General features: G+C 31.9%; 4 protein-coding genes across 4 annotated transcripts; 2 read left to right on the plus strand and 2 right to left on the minus strand.

Annotated features, from left to right (window-relative positions):
• Positions 1-927: 927 nt before the first annotated feature.
• On the plus strand, positions 928-2421 carry Tsp_06270 (hypothetical protein). The gene is made up of 5 exons (XM_003378276.1): positions 928-1082; positions 1282-1542; positions 1614-1694; positions 1885-2118; positions 2217-2421. The coding sequence occupies exons 1-5, from the start codon at positions 928-930 to the stop codon at positions 2419-2421; spliced, it is 936 nt and encodes a 311-aa protein (XP_003378324.1).
• Positions 2422-2560: 139 nt separating this feature from the next.
• On the minus strand, positions 2561-5099 carry Tsp_06269 (pleiotropic regulator 1). The gene is made up of 9 exons (XM_003378277.1): positions 4938-5099; positions 4093-4302; positions 3793-4039; positions 3577-3726; positions 3420-3521; positions 3257-3349; positions 2930-3188; positions 2681-2874; positions 2561-2623 (listed from the first exon to the last, which is right to left on the minus strand). The coding sequence occupies exons 1-9, from the start codon at positions 5048-5050 to the stop codon at positions 2561-2563; spliced, it is 1431 nt and encodes a 476-aa protein (XP_003378325.1). The 5' UTR covers positions 5051-5099.
• Positions 5100-7990: 2891 nt separating this feature from the next.
• Positions 7991-8803, plus strand: Tsp_06268 (RNA-binding protein 5). Its single transcript, XM_003378278.1, has 3 exons — positions 7991-8204; positions 8412-8581; positions 8666-8803. The coding sequence occupies exons 1-3, from the start codon at positions 7991-7993 to the stop codon at positions 8801-8803; spliced, it is 522 nt and encodes a 173-aa protein (XP_003378326.1).
• A 1198-nt stretch (positions 8804-10001) lies between these two features.
• Tsp_06267 (Rho GTPase-activating protein 7) lies at positions 10002-14644 on the minus strand. The gene is given in 16 exon segments (XM_003378279.1): positions 10002-10119; positions 10203-10385; positions 10492-10617; positions 10690-10844; positions 10939-11049; positions 11136-11327; positions 11432-11562; positions 11610-11626; positions 11661-11757; positions 11820-12002; positions 12114-12355; positions 13303-13483; positions 13648-13694; positions 14159-14207; positions 14580-14600; positions 14620-14644. 16 exon segments carry the CDS (start codon positions 14642-14644, stop codon positions 10002-10004), a joined length of 1878 nt encoding a protein of 625 aa, XP_003378327.1.
• Positions 14645-21918: the final 7274 nt, after the last annotated feature.

The raw sequence follows: 21918 nt of genomic DNA on the forward strand, positions 1-21918 counted from the left end.
TTCAATTATGCGTTGGTAATAATAAATAAAAATCTTGCAACATTTTAGCCGATAAACTTTTCAACAGATAAGATCAAATTTGTAAGAGATTGATTGATAAACGTATATAAATGTGTAAATTGAAAATTTCTCTGCAGTATTTGTGTGTGGATAATGAATTTTTGTTCAGCTAAAAGAGTTCATTAGCAGAGAAAATTTTATTGTATCCCAACAATGACGTTGTGATAAATTAACATTGAAGTTCTTGAAAGTATACTTGAAAAAGAAGAAAAAAATTTTTCCTATTAAAAAATTATTTCCTGCTCGTGCGACTAGTTTCAAGCTGCTAGGGGAATTTATTCAAAGCAAAAGTAGAAATCAACAAACCTTATTTGCACATCTAATAATGTGACCAGTTATAATTTCATTTATAAATAAAATAAATAATTTTCATCAATTAATGTAAAGATGTCAAAGTTCGTGTTATAATGTGACTGAGAAAAATGATTGAGATGTCAACATGAACAAATGAAATCTCGTGGAAAAGTGTAGCTAGAGAATTCCATTCTTTACACGAATAGGCAATCTATAATTTTAATCTTTGAGATGATAACTATCAGTTGTTTGTCGCTTTTTACTGATCAGAAAATTCAATTTTCACATTAAAACTGTCCGAGTTTAGTTTTATTAAATCTTATCTATCCCAGTGTTGTATTTTTCTATGAATAAATTTTCGAAAATTATTAGCGCGGTTTAGCAATGAAAAGTGTAAACGTGAATAAAACAACACACGAAATTGTCCAGTTCATTTGAAACAAAGCAAATTCGAATAATGAATTTGAAAAGATATTTTATTGCATATGCAAATTTAAAATTCCAATTTCACTGCTTTCTAAAAGCAAACAAATATGAAAAAATCAACTTGAACTTGTTCAATATTTCTTTCAGATGCTTTTACGACGTGCTGCCGGAGGTCACGTTTGTGATCCGGAGTTTGGAAAATTTGTCCAATGTTTGAATTTGAAAATTTCATCAGAATTGAATTTGATCAAAAATGAGCTTTCAACATCAACACAGACAAAACTTATCCGCTGCTTTTCCAGGTAAAGATGAAAAACAAGAGAAAAATCAGTTAGTTCTGTTATTTAAAAATTAATTCGATTCATAATACAAAAAAAAATATATATATATATCCCGTGAGTTCAGTATAAAATTTGCATAATCAATTCAAATTTCATTCGTCGTTCGTTAGCAACGGCGTTATTGTTGTTCAAAATGAATATTTTTGTTTTATTTTCAAAGCATCTCTTGTCCGTCGCCGAATTTCGGCCAAGCTAGCGTGAAGTATTTCGTCCAAGACCCCCTTTGGCAGGATCGTCTGAGCAAGCTGCTCGGCTTCATCGAAGGAGTGAATCCCAAAGTGAGAAACTGCATGATCGACCATTTCGTCACGGTCACGTTGAACGGTTTGGAACGTTGCGCCCACAGCGTCGGTCCGGATACGATTCGGGATTTTCACTTTCCAAAAATGCAACTGGATGTCGACGTCGACTTTGAGCAAATGTAAAAATGAAATCTTCCCAACGCATCCGGTTAATTTCTCACCACTCCTGTGACGTAACCGTGTTTTTCAGCAAGCAGGTCATTTTAAACCGGATGATGGTTCGCATGAAGCTGCACGAATGCAAGCAGAAGAGGTCAGGCCAAACGTCAAAGTTGGTCGACTGCCTCCAAGCGTCCAAAGCTGTCCACACTACAACAGATTTGTGCCAAACTCGCCAGATTTGCAAAACTCAGTTGAATATTTCATATATATACATATACACATGCAACGTTTTACATGAAATTGATAAACAACAACAACAACATCATTTCATGGATAATTTCTATTTTAATATTTTCTAGAACTGTGACCAATCCATATTGTTCACAACGGTTGGACGATGTTATGAAAGCGATATGCGTTTGCTTAGACCAAGCGGTGAAAGGTGCACGAGGTGTTTTCAAAGAGCAACAAACAACCGCACTCAGGGATGGCATTTTGAAAGGGAAAATTGAGGAAAAATTCCGCCAATGTCATGCAATGGTCGGTGTCCCGTTTCCTGAACAAAAAATGGAAAATATGAAAAAAGTGTTCAAGTGAGAAACACGAGCAAACAAAAGTCGATTGATTGATCGACCAATAATCAAATCAAATCGAATCTAATTATTACATCCTTCCACGGGATATGTTTCAGAGATACGGTTGTCGATATTATACTGCGCAAACAGGTGCCGGATGCGCTGAAGAATGCTATGCGTTTGGTGCTGGACGTGTTCAAAGATTTCGGCCAAGAATGGTCAACAATGCTGTGCTCAACTTGTGATTCCACTCATCAGAACATTCAAACCGTGGATCGTGAATCTCAACAACTTCGAGTTCTTGCTCAGCAAACGCCTTAGAAACAAACATACCCACCGCTGGCTGACTATATAAATATCGGTGACAAAAAACTATCAAAAAGAAATACAAATGCATTCACACTATTTTAATAATTTTCATACTTCACACAGAAAGCATACATAAATTAATGAAGTTATTTCAGTAAAATTGTTTCCGTTTCAGCACATCAGGTCGCCATAAAATTGGATGTGACTCTTCGGTCTGAAAATTAAAATAGAACAAATAAAACAAGCAAACAATAAATAATGCCATAAATACCGCAGTTTCGTCTTCTTTGAACATTTTGATCGTCTTGTCTGCCTCTCCAGTAATAAGTCGAGAACCACTCTGATCAAAGCACAACGCAAATATGCCTGCCTCTGAATCAATGCTACCAGGCTGAGGCTTAGTCTGATACTTTTGAAAGCAAATTCCACTTTTCCAATCCCAAAAGTACATCGAACCATTGTCACCTAAATTACCAATAAATAAACATATCAATTAGCAATAAAAATCATATATACATACCGCCAGAAACTAGGACGCTATCTTCATTTACTGCCAAAGCATTCACGATGGCACTATGGCCGCTCAAATTTTGTATAAATTCTCCATTTGGACATTTCCATTGTTTAATATTGTCCGGTGACGCGCTGGCAAACATATAAAGTCGTGGATGCAATGCCAAAGCACGAACACTTTTCTTGTGATTAGTCAAAGTGCACATACTTCGACCGCCAGCCAAATCCCATAGTCGAATCGTCGAATCATGTGAACCAGTAATAACCTTAATTAAAAAAAATAAATACATAAATTTAAATTTATAAAAATGCAATAGCAAATTTCCATTCAAACCTGAGGTTCTGCACTTTGGCAAACAACGCATGCCACAGTATTCGTATGTCCAGTCAGGCAATGTACTTGAGCTTTAGTGCGCATATCCCAAACCTATATATAAAATTAGTTTCAACAAACAAACAAACAAACAATCAAACAGTGCAAAATATGATTAAATTACACGACAAGTGGCATCTCTGCTGACAGTAACAAGAACATCGATTGATGGGTGTAATGCCAGATCGTAAACAGCACTCAAATGGCCATGATAATGACGAACAACCTATATCAAAAACTGATTCACATAACAAAAATGCAACCTTTACCAAATACTACACCTTATTGTATTCTAAATCCCAGCATTTCACTTGCTTGTCTTCGCCAGCTGAAAATAAATACGGCTGCCTAACAGAAACCTTCACTGCACGAACTGTGGATATATGTCCAGTCAGAGATAGTTTCAATCGACCAGACGCTAAATCCCATATCTTTCAAAAATACAAAATCAAAATAAAAATAACTGCCAATCAAATAAAAAGAAAAAAAATACTAACTTTAATTATTCGATCAGCGCCTCCAGTACAAAACCATTCATTTCCAGGTTCTACATCAATAGACCTTACCCAACCAGTGTGACCACTGATAACTCTGTACAACTTCCATGGAGGGTGCCAGATAGGTTTCACTGCAACTGGTGCTTTCTGAGGTAAAAGAGAAACTGCGTCTGAAGATGCGCCAGAAAAAGTGTGTGCTTTTGCAATCTCATTCCAGTTTGCTTTTGACAAACCATTGATACTGCTGCTGCAAAGGTTCTATTTTTCAGACAGAAAATATGTCCCAAAAGGAATTTTTACCTAGAATATTTAGTCGCTTCTGCGGGACCAGCGGTTATCATCAGCATGCCATCGCCACCTCGTTCAGGCGTATCGAATAATAATTCCTTGGATTGAGGTGGCAACGGAAGGGCCATCTTCTTGTACTCTTCCACTTTTTTCGCCACTTTAATACTGTTGATCACGTGTCCATATTCATGCTTCAGTTTTAATGACATCAACAATGGAGCACTACATATTAAGAAATTTACTATCAATAACTATTCTAATAAATTAATTCATTTATTTTACATTATTTAAAAATAACTATTTCATAAATTATAAAATTAGTTAAAATTTTTACAATTTTACATTATAACATTATTAATTACATTACTTAAAATGCCATTTCAAAAATACAAATATTCTTTAAACGTATGATCTTCAAAAATTATATTTTCATTTACAATTTCCAAAAAATTACCTTTAGACAACCATAATTACATTCACCAACAATAATTATCACTATCATTAATGATTATATTTTACATATAAACAATAAAAAAAATACATAGAGCACAGAAAAATATTTAAAATGAACAACACCTAATACTGTATCATTAAAATTAATTCACTTTTCAAAAATGTGGCTCAAGCTACAAGTATAATTATCGTAATAAACGCACATTTTCAATATTAGACATTTCGGAGTAATTTTTAAAATGTGAGAATCAACAACAATATCTACAGAATAACAAGCAAATTCTTGTAGAAAAATAAAATCAAAAAATTAAAATAATTTTTTTCCCATGCTTAAAACACAAAATTAACGATAATTTTTAATAATTATAGAAACATTCCTTCAATTCACGATTAAAAAAAATTACCCTGTTTTTCCATATGGTTGAGGACGACCAGTTTCAACGCCAAACATATCATGAGTTCTTTTGAGAGATCGGAAAACTGTGTTATACAAAGAAGTATGCGCAGCATCTATCATTTCTCAAAATATATAATTCAAATATTATACGATTCCCGTAATACAAAACATACATATACTTTTAAACGAAGTTTCATACTGTAAGTATACAGTATACGCAGGTTTAATTTCATGATATATTTTTGTCTTAAAGTTATTTGATCTGTTAACCTATTTATAGTTAAATAAAAATATTACTTTTTTCAGATAACTTCACCTTTTAAATAAAATTTTAATGAATGGGTAACCTAGGTTACCTATCGTTGATTGGTTGTTTTCTTGATGCGTTTATAAATTTTCAGTTTTTAAAGTGCGCTTTTGCGTAGTGTCCCTGCTTTTTGTACTGTGCCCACTTTTTATTTGCCGAAATCGAAAACCTAATTTTATTTTTTAATATCTAAATTTTGAAAAACTGTTGAAGTCACTATGTAAACTGGCACTTTCCTAATTGTTGTGTAGCGGACAATAAAATTTTCTGGTGGGATAAAAGATTTTTTTAATTATTACATAAAAAATCGTCAGCTACTGATACAGTTGCCACTCCTAGTTTTAGCTGAACAGCTGCAGCTTCTGACAAATTGGCGTTGGCCATTGTTTCTTTTCTCTGTAATATCACCATTAGCTTAACAATTTGCATGATAAATTAACGCAATCTTAAATGCTGGTCATTTTCTGACTGTATTCTTGCAATTTATTTTTCTATACAGACTAGTTGGATAGATTTGCAACTGGTGGAAGAAAAAATACTTTTGATAAATCACATATCCAGAAGTGACAAGCTAAAGGAAGCACCGTGCAAATTGTAATTTTCCCTTCAGCGCTTTGAAACCATATGGGGAGGGCCAAATAGCAGTTTTTCAGAAGTTGCTGAACTCAAGTTTAGCAACACTTCAGGATAAGGTGTCTAGAAATGGAAAATTTGTCTGAAAAATTAGTAGTAGCACCAATAAAACCGTTGCTTCACAAATGGCGGCACAGTTAGAGCTAATGCAATGTTAGATGACAAACTAAGAGATGAGAATGAACAATAACGTAAAATTCAATGTTGCAATTTTAGTATTCAAAATCATGAGAGGAGAAAATTTTTATTTTCTGCTATTGTTCTCATGTTTCCCACATTTGCATCAGTTGCTGATGATGAATTATTATTATACGAATTGTTAATATTAATGAGAAAAACATATCTGTTACTTTGTTGTTGCTGATATCTTATATTACTTTCCATGAGACTTTATTGTGATACAGTAATACATACAATAATTACAACATTTTTTAAAAATAACATATTAAACGTATTATAACTTATTATTCAAATAACATTTTATGTATAAAAGTTTATCCACCAAAAATATTGATAAAATTCTATAATGTATGAAAATTGCATTGCTGACGTGAAAATTCTGAACATATTTTTCACTTTTTAAATTTACTCTGGACACTTTAAATGCATTTCATTTAATATTACAGTACTTAATAATATCTGGATCGCTTTTGATAATAGCATGATATAATCATTTGCAGGAGGGATAAAAAATGTAAATCCTACTGGGTTCTAAAGTACCTCAAAACACTATCATACAGCTATGCAAGTCTTATGTAATAATGTACATCACAAATACATGCTTTTTACAAAAAAAGCAGCTGCTAACATAAAAATCAAAATAACGGAATATAAGAAGGTCTTGTTTGAGTATTTTTAACAAGTGGACGAATGGAAATTACTTTTCTTTATAATGTTTTCATAATAATGAAATCTTTTTGTATAATTTCATTAGTTATTAGAAAAGTAGTTGCTGTATTATTTGTCAATAGTATTTTTTTCTGATTTTTCATTTTTTTATTACAAATAAAGCAGTTCAATATTAAAAAATTCTTAAGACATTATCGCAAACCATTTGAAGGCAAAAATATGTAAAGAATTTTGATAAAATATTATGAAAAAATTCGATTTATTTGAAATCAGCATTGAAATAAATGACTTTGTAATAAGTGCAGTTTTTGTAATAAGCTTTTGGAAACTGCAATGCTGCTTAAACTACTGCACTTAGTGCAAACTTCCCTCTAAAATTATAAAACTAATGTATATTAATCATCATACACACTTTTGACTTGCAATAGTAGAAACTAATAGCACACTGAAGGTTAAAGAATAGTAATCTTTTACAGCTGAGCAGTAAAATTTGTAAATGATAATTAATTTTGTACGCTTTGAAATGTTGAACAGAAAATGGACAATTGTGCATTGTGCAGTCGCTTCATAAAAATTGAAATTAAGCTATAAAGTGAAACAGTTTATTTGCTAAGCAAAGCAGTTCAACTGAAGCATTGAATTTTTCTTGCAAGTTGAAAAAAGCGGAATGTTTCATGCTTTTGAGAATTTGAGCTGAAATTAAATTGCTCATGTAAATTTTTATTAAGCCTAATAGCTTTCCTGACGCAAAATGCAAACAGAAGTTTCATTTTCATAATGGCTGTTGCAAACTTAAATGATGAACTGCATAATGAATGTCATTGTTTCCTGAAAATAAATAATCTATTCACAAAGTTTTATTGCTGGCTTTTCATTTCACTTCTATTCATCGTTTTCTTATATAATCTGCAATACATATAGCTGTTTTCATTTCATTTTCATTCACAGGCGAGCAAATCACGAATATCGAAGCTGTGCTATAACGCTACAAGTTGTATGTAATCAAGATGAGATTTGAAATAACATTGTCTCTGCCCGATCCGCTCCTATGCTATATATGAAAACTTTCTCACAAAAACAGTTGTTGCATTTTTATCCATCTTTTTAGCAACTTGAATCACTTTTCACGGTGAATTTTACGTGTGCTTGATTTTGCACTATCACATCTCCATATTTATACATAATATTGAATTTTTTCTCAAAAAATTTATTCATTTGTATTCTTTTCACTACTTTTAGGTTTTTTTACTTCTGGTACAAAAAACTGAAAAATGACTGCGAATATTTGCTTGCAATTATTGATGTCAGTGTTGATCGTGAACATCTTTGCACCAGCACATACTGACGCATATGTTGATTTTGGAACAGCCATGAAGCAGATGAATCGCGAAAAAACCGAAGCTCCGAAATCTGATAGTGAATCCAAAATTCATAACTCAGACGTGCTATCCTTTCTAAATACATTGGTGATGGAAAATCAAAATAGTGAGAATTTATTTTTGTTTTTTTTTCTTGCAGATAGATTTTTCTGCAGCTGCTGCTAATTTCCACTAAAGTAGGCAAAAAATTTCAAACAAACCAAACTGAGTAACATTAATTTTCAATAATTTTCCATTTGAATTAAAATCAATTGAACGATTCATTTTAATCGTCCATTTGCATACATCATTGGTAAGTTTTACTGGTTTGTAGTTTGCCCATTTCAAGACAAATACACTGAACACATTGTTCAGTGTCCGTCGAGTAGTCCTTTAGGCATAGCTGACAAAGTATGCATCACAACTAGTGAACTTTGCAATGGCCGCAAATCTTGTCCAAATGCAGAAGACGAAAATCCCGCCCTGTGCATGTTCTGGCTATCGGTAAGTTATTTGAAGAAAAAGAAAGCAAAAAAGCATATGTATATATATATATTTGTGTGTGTGTGTATTTGTGCAATATTTCAGACAATGGATTATGTGCGTCAATTTACGAGAACGTTGACATCGATTATGGAACCGATGATAGCTGGAGGTGAAACTGCGCCATCTAACCCGAAGTCATGGAAAGGTACTTTGCAAATTCTGCTTTTCAACAACAGCTAAATGAACGTTTTTCTTGATATTATTAGATTTACACATGAACTAATCAACGTCTCTTGGCAAATACCGCGTGAGAAATTTGATCAGTCACGAATATGGCAACATTGATATAAAAAATTACATCTATTCCAGTGCAATAATATCTACTTTACTTTTTATTTAAAAAAATCGATTTATCTATTGATTTATTTAATTATAATTTTCTCACTGTTGGAAATGAACACTTTCTTTATTTCTGAAATAAAGTAATTTGCATCCACAACGTTATTAATTTTACCCGCTGTCAGAAAAAACCATCACTTTATCAATCTACACTCTCTCTCTGTAAACAAAACTGTTCTTCTAAGTACAGTCAGCAACTCTATACGTATCGTTAATAATTTGATTCAACTGAAGTAATTACTGCATGATTTTGTGATAATGAAAATGACTTATTACATCTGCAATACACATTTTACAAATTAGCAACAATATTTTATTCATTTTGAAAAACAATTCCTTAAATTGATAATTAAGATATAAGCAGTGAAAAATTGCGCCCACTGTGCGCCATGGCTGCAAGAAAAATTTAAAAAAAGCATATCAACAGTAGTGCTACTGTTAAATATAAAAAATTTAAACAGTTTGACTGCATTAACAACAAACACACTGTTCGTTGTGTACGATGAACGTGTCGCTGGGATTCAGTGTGAAAAAAAATGCTTTTCATTGTGCTCAAAAGAAAATTAAATGAATCATCAATTTGCATAAGTTTTCCCACGTCATTTGCGCATCTCGGCTAACATAACAGTAAAAATAGCAGCAACATGCGCATTCAGTTGTCTGTCATCTATGTGACTTGTATACATTACATTGTAAGAACAACTATAACCGTTTATTGTGTGTGTACAATTTGACAAGACAAAAGAATGAATATTTCAATTCTAAAAAATAAATAAAGAAAAACTGCTTGTACAATTGTACAACAGAGCCATAGGCGTGTTGAAATATTAAAAATGAATAAAGAAGTGAATTGAAGAAATATTGTGAAAAAGCAGAAAAAATAAAAACAACAAGAACAAGAACAACAACAACAAAACTGTCTGTACACGTTCCACGTGTAAATCACATCTCATATCTTAATGTTGAAAGGTGTAAGCACAAATAGCACCAGCGTGGAAATGTGTGTTTATTCTTTTTCTTAATTTTAAAGAAATATAATTTACAATCTCGTCTCGGGTCCGGGTGCGAGTTGAAGCAGAAATGAATCACGGATTTGAGCAATCTGCCGGGCGCAAAGTGGACCAAAATTTCTATTATACCACGTCTTGCATCGACCCCTGCAAGTCATATCATAATAGATGCATGAGTTGATTTGGCCGTTGAAATTGAATAATGAATGCGCAATTTTTCTTTTACATACCGAAGATCGATTCTTGAAATGTAAGTAAGTCGAGAACGACCACGCCCAGCAGGCTCGATCACATATCGTGCTGCCAAACAGTTTGCCCTGACGTCACCGATCAGTTCTGTCACTTCGCTGTTAACTGAAAAAGCGACAAGCACGCATCCGCCTCTGAATTCAGGCAAATCAGTTTCCCAAATTCTGAACAAATAAAACAAAACAAAGCTAAGCTAAAAATAATTCCATCTATCCCCCGCCCCACCCAATGGTGGAGAAAGTTTGAGAGATATGATGAAGGGAAATTTACCTGATTGTGCAAAAGTCACGCTTCAAGTGCGGTGGTGTCTCTTGTTGCATGTACTGAAATACGTCGCAACGGTCGGTCAGTTTCTTAACAACTCGGCAAGAAACCATATCCGGATCCCAGATTTTTCTGCAAAATTATTACTGATATTGGTATTTATTATTTTTGCTTTCATTGAAGAAGCAGTAGCACCTTTCAAACAATATTCGAAAAAGTACTTCTTTCGGAGGAGCCTCGACTTCAGTCCAACAACGCCACAATTTCAGCGGAAATGAATCGGTAATTTTCTTCGACGTCACTTCAGCACCATGCCAGCTCCCTTCTACAATCCAACCTCTCCACTTGTCGTTGTGCTCCTGAATACATACATTTTGTCCACTAGTGGAATCAATGCAAATGCCCAAAAATTTGAATAAAAATAATCACCTTGATCAAACTGTTGCAACAGACCGTGTAGTGATTGGACAAATCAAACGTTGCACCTTGATCTGATACGACAAAGTGCAAACGATTTTCAATATTCTTGTCAAAGCAACAACTTCGCAAAACATCTTCAGAAATCTGATAAATAATAAAACAACCATTTTCAATCATTAACATAATAAAACCAACAGAAGGAAGGATGGATCGATGGATAGCAATTTTACTTGAAAAATTTGATCATAATGCCGGATCATTGTCCCAAGACAAAGCTGAGCAGCACGATTTTCTTTAAGCTCCTTTTCAGACGGAAAGCCAGTGGTAATTGTCTTACGTCTCCAATTTGGATGACCAGTCGACATGGACCGAATGTAGAAAAGTGAAGGCGCCAAACAAATCGCTAAATTTTGTGCGTCCATCTATAAAATATAACAGTAATCCAATGAACGTTAATAAAATAAATTATGTTTAAATTAAAATTAAAAACAAATTTCAGTTGCATATGTTTTATTACTGTGTGTACCTGATTCACAGCGGAAACCTGAGAAATTTTGTGCAGAAAATGCAACAACGTGTGCAAAACTTCACGATTTTCGTCCGGTAACAACAATAATGCTTTTCTAATTGCGTCCATTTTCATCGATTCAGGCACATCTTAAAAGAAACAAATAAAAAAATCAGTGTACAAGATTCCGTATAACCGACTGTAAACCAAACACTAACACAAAGATATATAAATGAATGTTTCTGACAAGTTCGTCGTTAGCAATTGATCAGGCAATTCTCGAAAATACAATTTTATCAAATCTGCAATATCCCACGCTTGATATTGGTCGAAATCGACTGGCTCTAAAATAAGTTAATCCAAAAATCATATATATATATATGTCTATTAGCTTCGTGTTTCATACCAGCGGAAGGATCATCGCAAAGTGATTTCAACTTTTGAATTCTCGATCGAACACCTGATTTTCTAAAAATGCCAACCGCATCCAAGGCGTTTGCTTCGATGTATTTCATCGCATCGTAAATACATTTTGGCAAAGGATGTCCTGTACGTTGTACAATCACCGATAACGCAGTGCCAAATACACCTAAATGGTAAATGAAATAAAAATTATGATTATTCATAAAAACATATTAATAAAACCACCACCACTAACAGAAGAACTTCACCAAAAAAGATTTAAAATAAAAAAAAATACCTGTCGATGCAGTGGATTCAGGAACTTTCTTCCGTTTGAAAAATCGTTGCACACCAAACTGAAATCCAGTCGGCTTGGTGTACGGAACGTTCTTTTCCAAGATGGATGTCAAGTGAAGCAAAGCGTACTTCATTGTTAAAGTAAGCTGAGAAACGCTGAGTGCATCAATTTTCACCGGTATCTGAAGTCCATCCAATGACGGCAAATGGACATCTTGAAAACACCGTGATCGAGCTGTTAAGCTAAAAGAAAAGCATATACAGTCAATAAAAATTTAAAGAAAAAAAATACTACTGTCGCACTGGCAATGTAATAGAAGACGAAATGACCTTTTGAGAAAGATGTGACATTATATATATATACTATTTGTGCAATACATTAATTAAGTTATTGTCAAAGTGGTGTGTCCATTAAGTGGGATGTTGAAGCTCCGATGAAAGTATTCATTAGTGAAAAACATGCATTATAGAAAAGAATCATCATCATTCATTACGGCACTAACATCAATGAGCTTTGATGAAAATGCAAAAAGACTGACATCATTGATCACCATCAAGATACAACTTTGTTTTTTAAATAACAACATCATAATAAATAAAGTCAACATGTTTATTTAAACGTAAAATGCACATTACGACAAATGCAATGAAGCAAACAAAACGATTACAAGCTTCCTGAATGGAGAAAAAAGAATTAAGTTTGTCATTCCCATACGACGTTCGATTGAAGTGAAAATGAAAACAACAACTCTTAGCTCTTTCCAAAATCAACTCAAAAACCATAATATGCATTATTTTAAAATAAAAATTAAATTAAATTAAATTGAAAAAAGTTACACTATCGCTAATGGATTCCATATTCAGAGTTTTTAACATTTCTTCACGTGAAGTTTTCAAAGAATCGCAACTGTTTACATATTAAAATCAATTTATCAATTCCAAAGACACACTTTATGGATTTTTGAACTTTTCACTTTTTAATCAAATAAACATGTTTTCATTAATGTTCAAACAAAATATAAAATATACCCTCCTTAACCCCTCCCCACCCATTGGAGCACTACTAACTAACTTATACCCCAGTGTGCAATGTTTGGGGAAAATAAAAAAGAGAAAAGTGAAAAGCTACAACTATATATATACGTGTGGTTTGGAAATATCAAAGAAAAATCAAACACAACAAAATATACCTCTTAGATCGAGCTAATGCAGTAATACCAGCAACCCGGGATTTGCGCTTGTCACCGGCAAAAGAATCCTCTCTTCTAAGCCAAGTGCCACTTCGAATCAACGCACCAGCTTTGTATGGCGGACCCAAATCCATGGCTGATTTTTTTCCATTTTCAAGTGTTTTCTTAGAAGTGAATGTCTCTTAAATAAATAAAATCATTCATAAATTGAAATATGTACGCTTTTTCTGATAAAAACTGAACTGAAATACTCATGTGAATTTGGAAATTTTATATAATGCACAACAACTAAATGCTAACATTTGCACAGTCGATTCAATGGATAGATAAAATATGACAAAATACGTACTGGACAATTTTTCTGTTGCCAAACGAATTTCAGGAGTCCACTTCTAAAAATACAAGTAAATTAACAATAATAAATGCACACATTATGTTCAACATTTATATACTAATACCGCTCTATCTATCTATCTATCTATCTATCTATATACACACATTTAGGGATTTTCTGTTGTTGCATTCACCATTCAACAGTATAAATCACAAAAAATTTATTTAATTCAAAAAAATATTACTATTTTTCAGTATTACATCTGATTTTTTCAGTGAGGGTAACTGAAAAGCTAAAGTGAAATTTACAACCTTCGATACAAACAGAAGCGTGGAAATTTTTATTGAGCATAACATTTTCATTTTATTCTGTTTTCTTTTTGTTTTGTTTTGATTTATTTTTTACTCCAATTACCCTCTAATTTGTTGACAATCAGAATGCATTAACAAGGACAAAAAAAATAAAAAGTGTGCATTAATTTCCTGCACTGATGATCAATCGGTGACTGATTCGAAAACTTACATTCTCACAATGTCATCATCATCATCATCATCATAAGGCTTATTTTTCCCTTGAAATTAATTAGTAATGGAAAAATCAATCTCAAGTTGCAATATATTCTGAACAAAACAATGCTAGATGAATTTTCAAAGAATGAACGGAACAAGACGAACATTTATCTATATACGCTCTGGTCAGCTAATGCAAATACATGTTGCATTTTATGCATCAATAATAATTATATTAAAGAAAAGCACTGCTGCTTTGCATTTTTGCACAAATGCTTATACATATTACTATTATTATTTAACAAAATGTCTAAAATGCTCAAACATGCAATGCAGTGGTGGAGTGAGATTATTACAAGATATGAACCTATATCACTTCCACTATTTGAAGAAAGCAGAAACAGCTTTCGAAAATAAAGTTCAAAACGAAACACTTATTCTCTCTACTGCAGTTGCTAAAAAATATATAATAACTATATTCAAAAGAAATGTGCAACATTTTTACATATACATATATAAAGCGTAACATAAAAATTAAAAGCAAACAAAAATGATTACTGAAAAACAGTAATCGTACGACTGTCTATGAACAGAAGCACAATCACTCTCAGGAAACAAACAAACATTACATATTTTAATGTTAACTATTTTTACACGGACTGAAAATGATCTCTCTCACTCATTCACTGGCAATGCAATGAAGCAAATTGTGCATGCATGAAATGCAAAAGTAGAAAGCATCGAATCAACTTGAAACGCAACAAACAATAGAGAACGAATAATTAATTATTACTTATCTATTAATGAATTAAGCAAAAAATGCACTGAAATAATTCAAAAAATGAAATTTCAAAATTATACCAAAAATTCATCGAATTTAACAAAACTTTAAAACTTTGAAAATTTATTTTACAAAAAAGGCTTCCTATTGTTGGCCATTTATTTCTATCATAATTATACAAGAAAAAAAATATACATTCAATTGAGATGAAATGAAATGAAATGAAGAAAATACTTAAAAGGGAAAACAGAGCCATCCAGTCAATGCTTTGAAAAAGCTTTTAGTGATGAATTATGCGATGACGACAGATCTCATCAAAACGCGCTTTGTGACTAGCCCTCAAATTACACTCTGCTATAATTAGAAGTGCTGCTTCGGGATAAGAAATACAATTGAATTCAAATTCTGTATTAAAAAAAAAGAAAAAGAAAATAAATGTTTGGTCAGTGCTATTTCAAGTTGAATTAATTTGCAAAAAAAATATGAAAACATCTCAAACTGCAAATTTCGCACAATTAAACATTTTGCATTATATTTGCATTTGAAAATTTTCAAATGATCATCGTAAACAGTGGATTCAATCATAATTTCAATATTCTAAAAAACAAACTCCTACTACAATAATTCTACAGCATAATTTTAAAGAAAATTTCTGCAAATAAGTTATTAGTAGCAAACAAATAATAATTGTACTAATTTCTTCCACAAATTTGCAGCATAATAAAATGGTTTTATGAAATTGAGGTGATTTTCTTTTAAATTGCAAAATGGAAAAAAAATCTCTAACATACTGAATTCTTATTATTAGGTGCACATTGGGATGCCGACGTACTGCGTGGACGAAATGCAGCAACATGCAAACGCATTATTCATATATACATATATATATATATTAGTATTTCTTATTATTACAGTGAATAAATAATGGGAAAAGTGTAGCAAATATAGCACTTGCACACTGCAGATATATTTATTTCACTTGTGCAATGGAACAAACAAGCCAACTGAAAGTTGAAGTTCTACGCCAGTAGCAGCACTTCTGAGCAGTTTTTTCCCTCTCCGTAAGTTGTGAGAAAATTCAATTAGCCTTGACGCTGCTGACTGTTAAATTTTTGGTTATTTTTCGGTCCTTGCCCAAAGCTCGATCGATGGAAACAGACGAAACCCAACGGTAAGAATAGGATGCTGTGCAGATATTGTCTATTGATTCGATTGTCGAAAAGTTATGCAGCTTTGTGCAAATATAGAATAGTTTATACTGGGATTCGGTGAAAATGGTTCTCCAAAGACGCTATCCGGTTACGCAATTTGCCAGCCTACAGAAAATGAACATCCGCCGGATCAGATTTCTTTGCCAGTCATTTCGATCGTTTGTTTCGTTGCGAAGCAAAATCAGATTTTAAAGCAAAACAAAACAAAATTCACAAATACACAAACAACAACGACAAAATGTGGCAAGCATCAAACGTACTTACTATCCCAAGCAAATATGGAAATATCTATGTTGTAATGCAGCAATAATAAACGACACGTTTTTTGCCTATTTTTTCGTCACCAAACGTCACGTCATCATCAAAGAAAGCCATTAATAAATGAATTGACACGAAGAAAAAAAAGAGCTGACAATTGGTTTTAACTCAATTTTACAAATCATTACACGTTTCATTTTAGGTTGATTTTCATAACATTAAAATGGAAAAAAGAGAAACTGTCACAGTTGATTATTTATTGCCCATCTGAGAAAATGTTGCTTACCTACTTGAGTGTTTCCTTTCGAGCATTCATTGAAACGTGAACAAGAATATTACCCCGCCCAACTATTTTTACCCTTTCACATTTGACAAACATGTGTGGAGATGTGGACAATTTTACAAAAATAAAATTAATCTCAAATTTTACCTCTATACAATATACAATAATATTTATAATAATAAACCATTACAAGAGGGTGGCTGTGAGGTTTCTTTCGTTGAATAAAACAATCGAATTGAATTGAAACTGAAAACCATATCCAACTCAAAAAGCATGAAAAAAATACTGTGTTCATGTAGACGATGATGGATCTACATAGAATGAATGACGAGTTGATAAATTTGATAAAGTTTGTGAAAAGTGAATTTAATCATCAAACATCCCTTCGGTTTCGATTATTGGAAACGGCATACAAAAAGTATTGTCCAATTTACTTAACGCGGCACAAATTGGTTTATAAATCTTTGAAAATTGAATTAAACAATGATCAGTGTTTTAAATTAAACTATCTTTCAAAGTTTAAAACTTTTCAATAAGAATAATTGAATAAATGCAACAATAATATGAAAATGCATTTTTCACAGCAATGGGGTCGTTGAATGAATGAATCCGCTCAACGAGTGGGAAAAGTAATGAAAAGAAGAAGAAAAACCCTCGTACACACACTGTACAGAAATTAAAATAACCCATCCACTTTTGAACAAGAAAAAAATATTGAAAGTTATTCAACATTTTTCAATATGAAATTTCATATTTTGACTCGATAATCACACACTGACGTAATATTTTTTCAATTACAATTTTTTTGATCGAAATTTAAGCAAAAAAAGAAACGTTAAATATTATCATTACTTATCATGTGAAAGAAACAAAAAAAACAATTGTAAAATAAATTTGAAATACTAATTTCATTCATATTAAAATTAAAACTGAAAACCTTCGGCATAATTGAATCCCGTCCACCATCACAGGATACGAATTTACTGAATATCAAGTTCGATCAATCAACGACACAATTCGATATTCTCTGTTTTGCTTTTTTTTCATGTACTTTCATTTGAAAATGTGCATTCGTAATTTTCAACCAGGCGAGAAAGCAAAATAAAATTGCCATTTTTTTGTAAAAAATAAAAAATTATTCATTTATTACCAAAAAGTTTATTAATCGGCAAAAAAATGACGATGATGCTGATGATGCACACGTGATGATGGCATCTATTTTTGTCTTGGAATAATGGCAAGAAAAAAAATGTTTTTATACCCTTCCAGAAGTGAAGAAATTATCGCAAAAGAGATCTTAACAAAAGTTGACAAGTAAAATGCATTATCAGTAACTAGTCGTGATGCTGTTTTTCGAAAATTCAAAAAGTCACGATTGACTGACTATACACACATTTAAGGCACGGTAATTGTGAAAATGGAATTTCATGTAGGAATAACAACAGAAAAAAAAATAATAATAAGGAAACATACGAAAAAGCATCAGTTGTCAAATTTTGTCATAATGTAGAAATTTCAAAAATTAATTAATAAATATAAAAATTTGCAACATCTCAAACGTCCAAACGATACATCAATTGGATCATATCTAGATATATTTTTATAGGACAGAAAATTATTTCTCAACTATCACTGAGCTGATTATAAACGAATGTATATTTTATGCTGAAATGAGGAAAGTAAAATTTAAAAAAAAGACATGCTCAAAAGCAAGCATAAAATGATAAACAAGAAATGCAAATAAAATGCAAAATTGCATCACTACCAACAACAACCAATAAATATGCTGCTATGTGCGGTGCTCAAACCAGCCTTATCCGTTCAATCTCTCTTGCAGTAGTAGCAGTGTGCAATCTGGCTGCTAAACTGCAAACAGTTGCGCATCAATTATTAAAAAAAATTAAAAAATAATAATACTAACAACATTGAACAGCTAGGGAAAAAGGAAGGGAAAATTTGACAAAGTTATCTTCAGTGAATGAGGAAGTGGACGACGATGAAAGAATAAAGTAAGAAATAAAAAAAAAAATTCCTCCTCAGCTAGTAAATAATATACAAGATAAAGATGGAACTTGTTGAATCGAATTTTTCAAATTCCAAATCCAACCCCGCCCCCTCCTTCTAAAATTCACAAAAATAAAAATTAATAGACAAACGTTGAAACACTTACGTGTGCTTGACCCTTGGGCATTTTCAACGGTAGCAGCAGTACCAAGTGTGCAAATGGGAATAACAACAGTGTACCACCTGCCCACCTGCATACTTATTACCTACCTACCTACCTACCTCTCTTCTCCTCTTCTCTTCCCCCGTGACAAAAATGCACCATCGTCGAAAAAGTGATAACCCAAATTAAATTAAGACACACACCCATTTCAATTTCAATTTCAAAATGAATCAGTGAGAAAATATTTGACAAGTCTCTACTATCTTGCTACTACTACCACTACTATGCCTGCAGAGTTGAATGGACAATGAAACAACACTACAGTCAAATAAAAGCCCCTGGACATTGTACCAAAATTCGCATATGTAGAACACGACAATATCTTACGTCAGAATCAAGGCTGCTGTCGTCGTTGCTGCCACTGCTGATCACACCGGTGACGGCTGAAAAGGAGAACTTCTTTTTCCTTCTCGTTCCATCATCATCTTGGGGAGATTTAAATCGCCCAACAACAGCACCGTCCACCGAATCATCCTGCTCCACCACAACTCGTTGTTCATCCGGCTAAATTGAACCACAACACATAACAACAAATCACACGATCAAAATAACACGTTTTTATCTTTAATCAATAAATGACAACAATTCAATTTCATACATACGAACACAAGATATATATATATACATGTGCTTTTTCCTTGTTTTCAAATAAAGTAATGCAATTTAGTAAAGAAAAAAAAAACACTTTTCATACAATAAATACATCCAAGCACCCATAACCCATATTATCGAAGTGAACAATTTAAAAATTATTATACAAATTATTTATTTTTCTCTTTAAAAATTAAAAAAAACTAAATACCATTGAAACACTGGCCTCGTTTCTTTATTAGGTTGAATAAATTTTTATTCGCAAAATTGAGTACAAAACAACAATAAAATTTTCATTAATTACAAAGAAAAACAGACGTTGTAAAAACTGTACTTGTTAGAAGCTTGAAAAGCTTATTATGAAAACGAATTATTACAATGAGTTTTCTGAGACCAATATGCTGATGAAGATATTCTTATCTTTTTACAATAATATTTCAACGCTGGATTAATATAATATAACTTCTGAAAGTTTGGACTTGACTCCCACGAGAGAAATAAATGAACTTCAAGTTTTGCATAAATCCAACTCAATTATTAACAATCAGACATAGTTCAGTACAACGACAACAGACAACTTTTTATCCAAATCAAATAATAACCACTATTCTGCATAGTTGGTATTCTGTCGTCGACTCTCTGACGTAAATTGGTTGGAAAAGTTCATCTGCTAAATTAGAGCTTTAATACCTTATAAAAAAAATATCTTTTCTTCCTCATTTATAAAATTATATTCAAAAATGACTACTAATTAATAAATATTTATAGGAAAAAAAAGAAAAAAAATCAAAAGCAGCAATTGAAATTCCTTGGTGTGTACTTTTTTCTACGATAGCCGAAATATTGTGTACATTGTGCAAATTGTGTGCTCTGTAAAGCAATCCATACAGCCATTAGCTTTATTTTATCTCTTCACTTGTATACTTTTTTCATATATTATTATTATTATTATTATTATATGTCAAATATCATCATCCACCAATCCAACATTTTGACCGTTGGGATTATGGAGAAAAAAATTACTTATTTTTCATCGTCCAAATTTTGATCCATTTTATTTAAAAAAATGTTAACCTTTGAAAAATGTTCAACTTATACGTAATAACAAATAAGTTCGAATAATCAAATCAGTGGAAAAATTACTCGGGCAATGTACAAATATGTAAGCTTCTATTTCTTTTTTTTTCTCTAAAATGCAGATCCAACTAATAAACTATAAGCTGACCAACTGAATCGACTGAAATATTTGCCTAATAACAAAGATATTTTTTTTTTGTAAATTCATCTCAGCAAAGAAGTGCAATTTATCGACGATCCATCCATTCAAATATTGCCACAGCTGCAAAAATGACGAACGCATCAAATGCATCGGACGAAATTTCAATGCAACCTGATTGCACACGCATATTATTATTATTATTACACTAACTACCATTAATTAGTTGAGTAGTAGAAGTACAAATTACATTCAACGATGACAATATTGACAATATGATAACAGCACACACAGTTATCGGATAATAATTTGATCGAAACAAAAAATAAACCAAACTGCATCAAATCATTATTTAAATTTTGAAAGCATCCCCACCCGTGTTACAGAATGTTATCCTTCCTCTTTCTGGTTCATTTTGCTCATTTCAAATTATCAAAATAATATAATTTTTAAAATTTTGTTCAAAAATTTATTATTTCAAAATTCAATTTAACAAGAAAAAAACAAGAGCAACTTCGCCTATAATAAACGACAAAAAACCATTCGTCGTCAATTTTCAAAGGCGTGCAATAATAATACAAAATAATGCCTGTCGACAATTTCCATTTGTGATCGAAGTGAAATTTCAATTCAAACGTCGAATGCTGCGCTCAAGACCACACAGACACGGACGAAAAAGAATAAAACATGACATGCCGAATAAAATCTACTCAAGTTTTGACGATAATTACAAAATTTGGCAGCAAATTTCCACTCCGCAATTGTCAACGCTTTTTAAAAATCACGAGAAAATAATTACCACCCTTTGAAATGTTTGCCAAAAAAAATTCAAATTTAATTTAAAATTTATTTTCCTCTAATCAATTTTTATTTTAATTTTTTCTTTATGCTCCAATACAGTTGTTGCTCTTTTCTATTCGAATAAAACAGACAAGAAAAAAAATGGAAATTAATATTCAAAATATAAAACTAATAATACCTCTTTCAAAAATATGCTTCAACATATTGATCAATGTGAAAGGTATTTATTATTATTATTATTATTATTATTATTATTATGCAATGTGTTTGTAAATATAATTATTAAAATTATTATATGCTACATTTTTTTAAAATCATCATTCAGTTCATCCAACGTGTTAACAACAATTAATAAAATCAATTATAAAAGCAAACGCATTCCGTATTAACTTCATTTTTTCTAAT

This window comes from Trichinella spiralis (assembly GCF_000181795.1).
Source record: "Trichinella spiralis strain ISS 195 chromosome Unknown Scfld4, whole genome shotgun sequence".
In the NCBI taxonomy this organism is placed as follows: Eukaryota; Metazoa; Nematoda; class Enoplea; order Trichinellida; family Trichinellidae; genus Trichinella; species Trichinella spiralis.

Excerpts from the sequence above, each read along its gene's own strand:
- Tsp_06268 (XM_003378278.1), top strand. The coding sequence starts at position 7,991 with ATGACTGCGAATATTTGCTTGCAATTATTGATGTCAGTGTTGATCGTG. Across the intron at positions 8,205-8,411 it reads GGTGATGGAAAATCAAAATA|TTTGCCCATTTCAAGACAAA; the intron begins GTGAGAATTTAT and ends ACTGGTTTGTAG. Across the intron at positions 8,582-8,665 it reads TGTGCATGTTCTGGCTATCG|ACAATGGATTATGTGCGTCA; the intron begins GTAAGTTATTTG and ends GCAATATTTCAG.
- Tsp_06269 (XM_003378277.1), bottom strand. The coding sequence starts at position 5,050 with ATGATAGATGCTGCGCATACTTCTTTGTATAACACAGTTTTCCGATCT. Across the intron at positions 4,040-4,092 it reads GAAGCGACTAAATATTCTAG|CAGCAGTATCAATGGTTTGT; the intron begins GTAAAAATTCCT and ends GAACCTTTGCAG. Across the intron at positions 2,624-2,680 it reads TCAAAGAAGACGAAACTGCG|ACCGAAGAGTCACATCCAAT; the intron begins GTATTTATGGCA and ends TTTAATTTTCAG.
- Tsp_06270 (XM_003378276.1), top strand. The coding sequence starts at position 928 with ATGCTTTTACGACGTGCTGCCGGAGGTCACGTTTGTGATCCGGAGTTT. Across the intron at positions 1,543-1,613 it reads GACGTCGACTTTGAGCAAAT|CAAGCAGGTCATTTTAAACC; the intron begins GTAAAAATGAAA and ends CGTGTTTTTCAG. Across the intron at positions 2,119-2,216 it reads AATATGAAAAAAGTGTTCAA|AGATACGGTTGTCGATATTA; the intron begins GTGAGAAACACG and ends GATATGTTTCAG.
- Tsp_06267 (XM_003378279.1), bottom strand. The coding sequence starts at position 14,644 with ATGTTGCACATTTCTTTTGAATATA. Across the intron at positions 14,208-14,579 it reads AACTGCAGTAGAGAGAATAA|GGAAAAATAAGCCTTATGAT; the intron begins GTGTTTCGTTTT and ends ATTAATTTCAAG. Across the intron at positions 11,758-11,819 it reads TTGCGATGATCCTTCCGCTG|AGCCAGTCGATTTCGACCAA; the intron begins GTATGAAACACG and ends AACTTATTTTAG.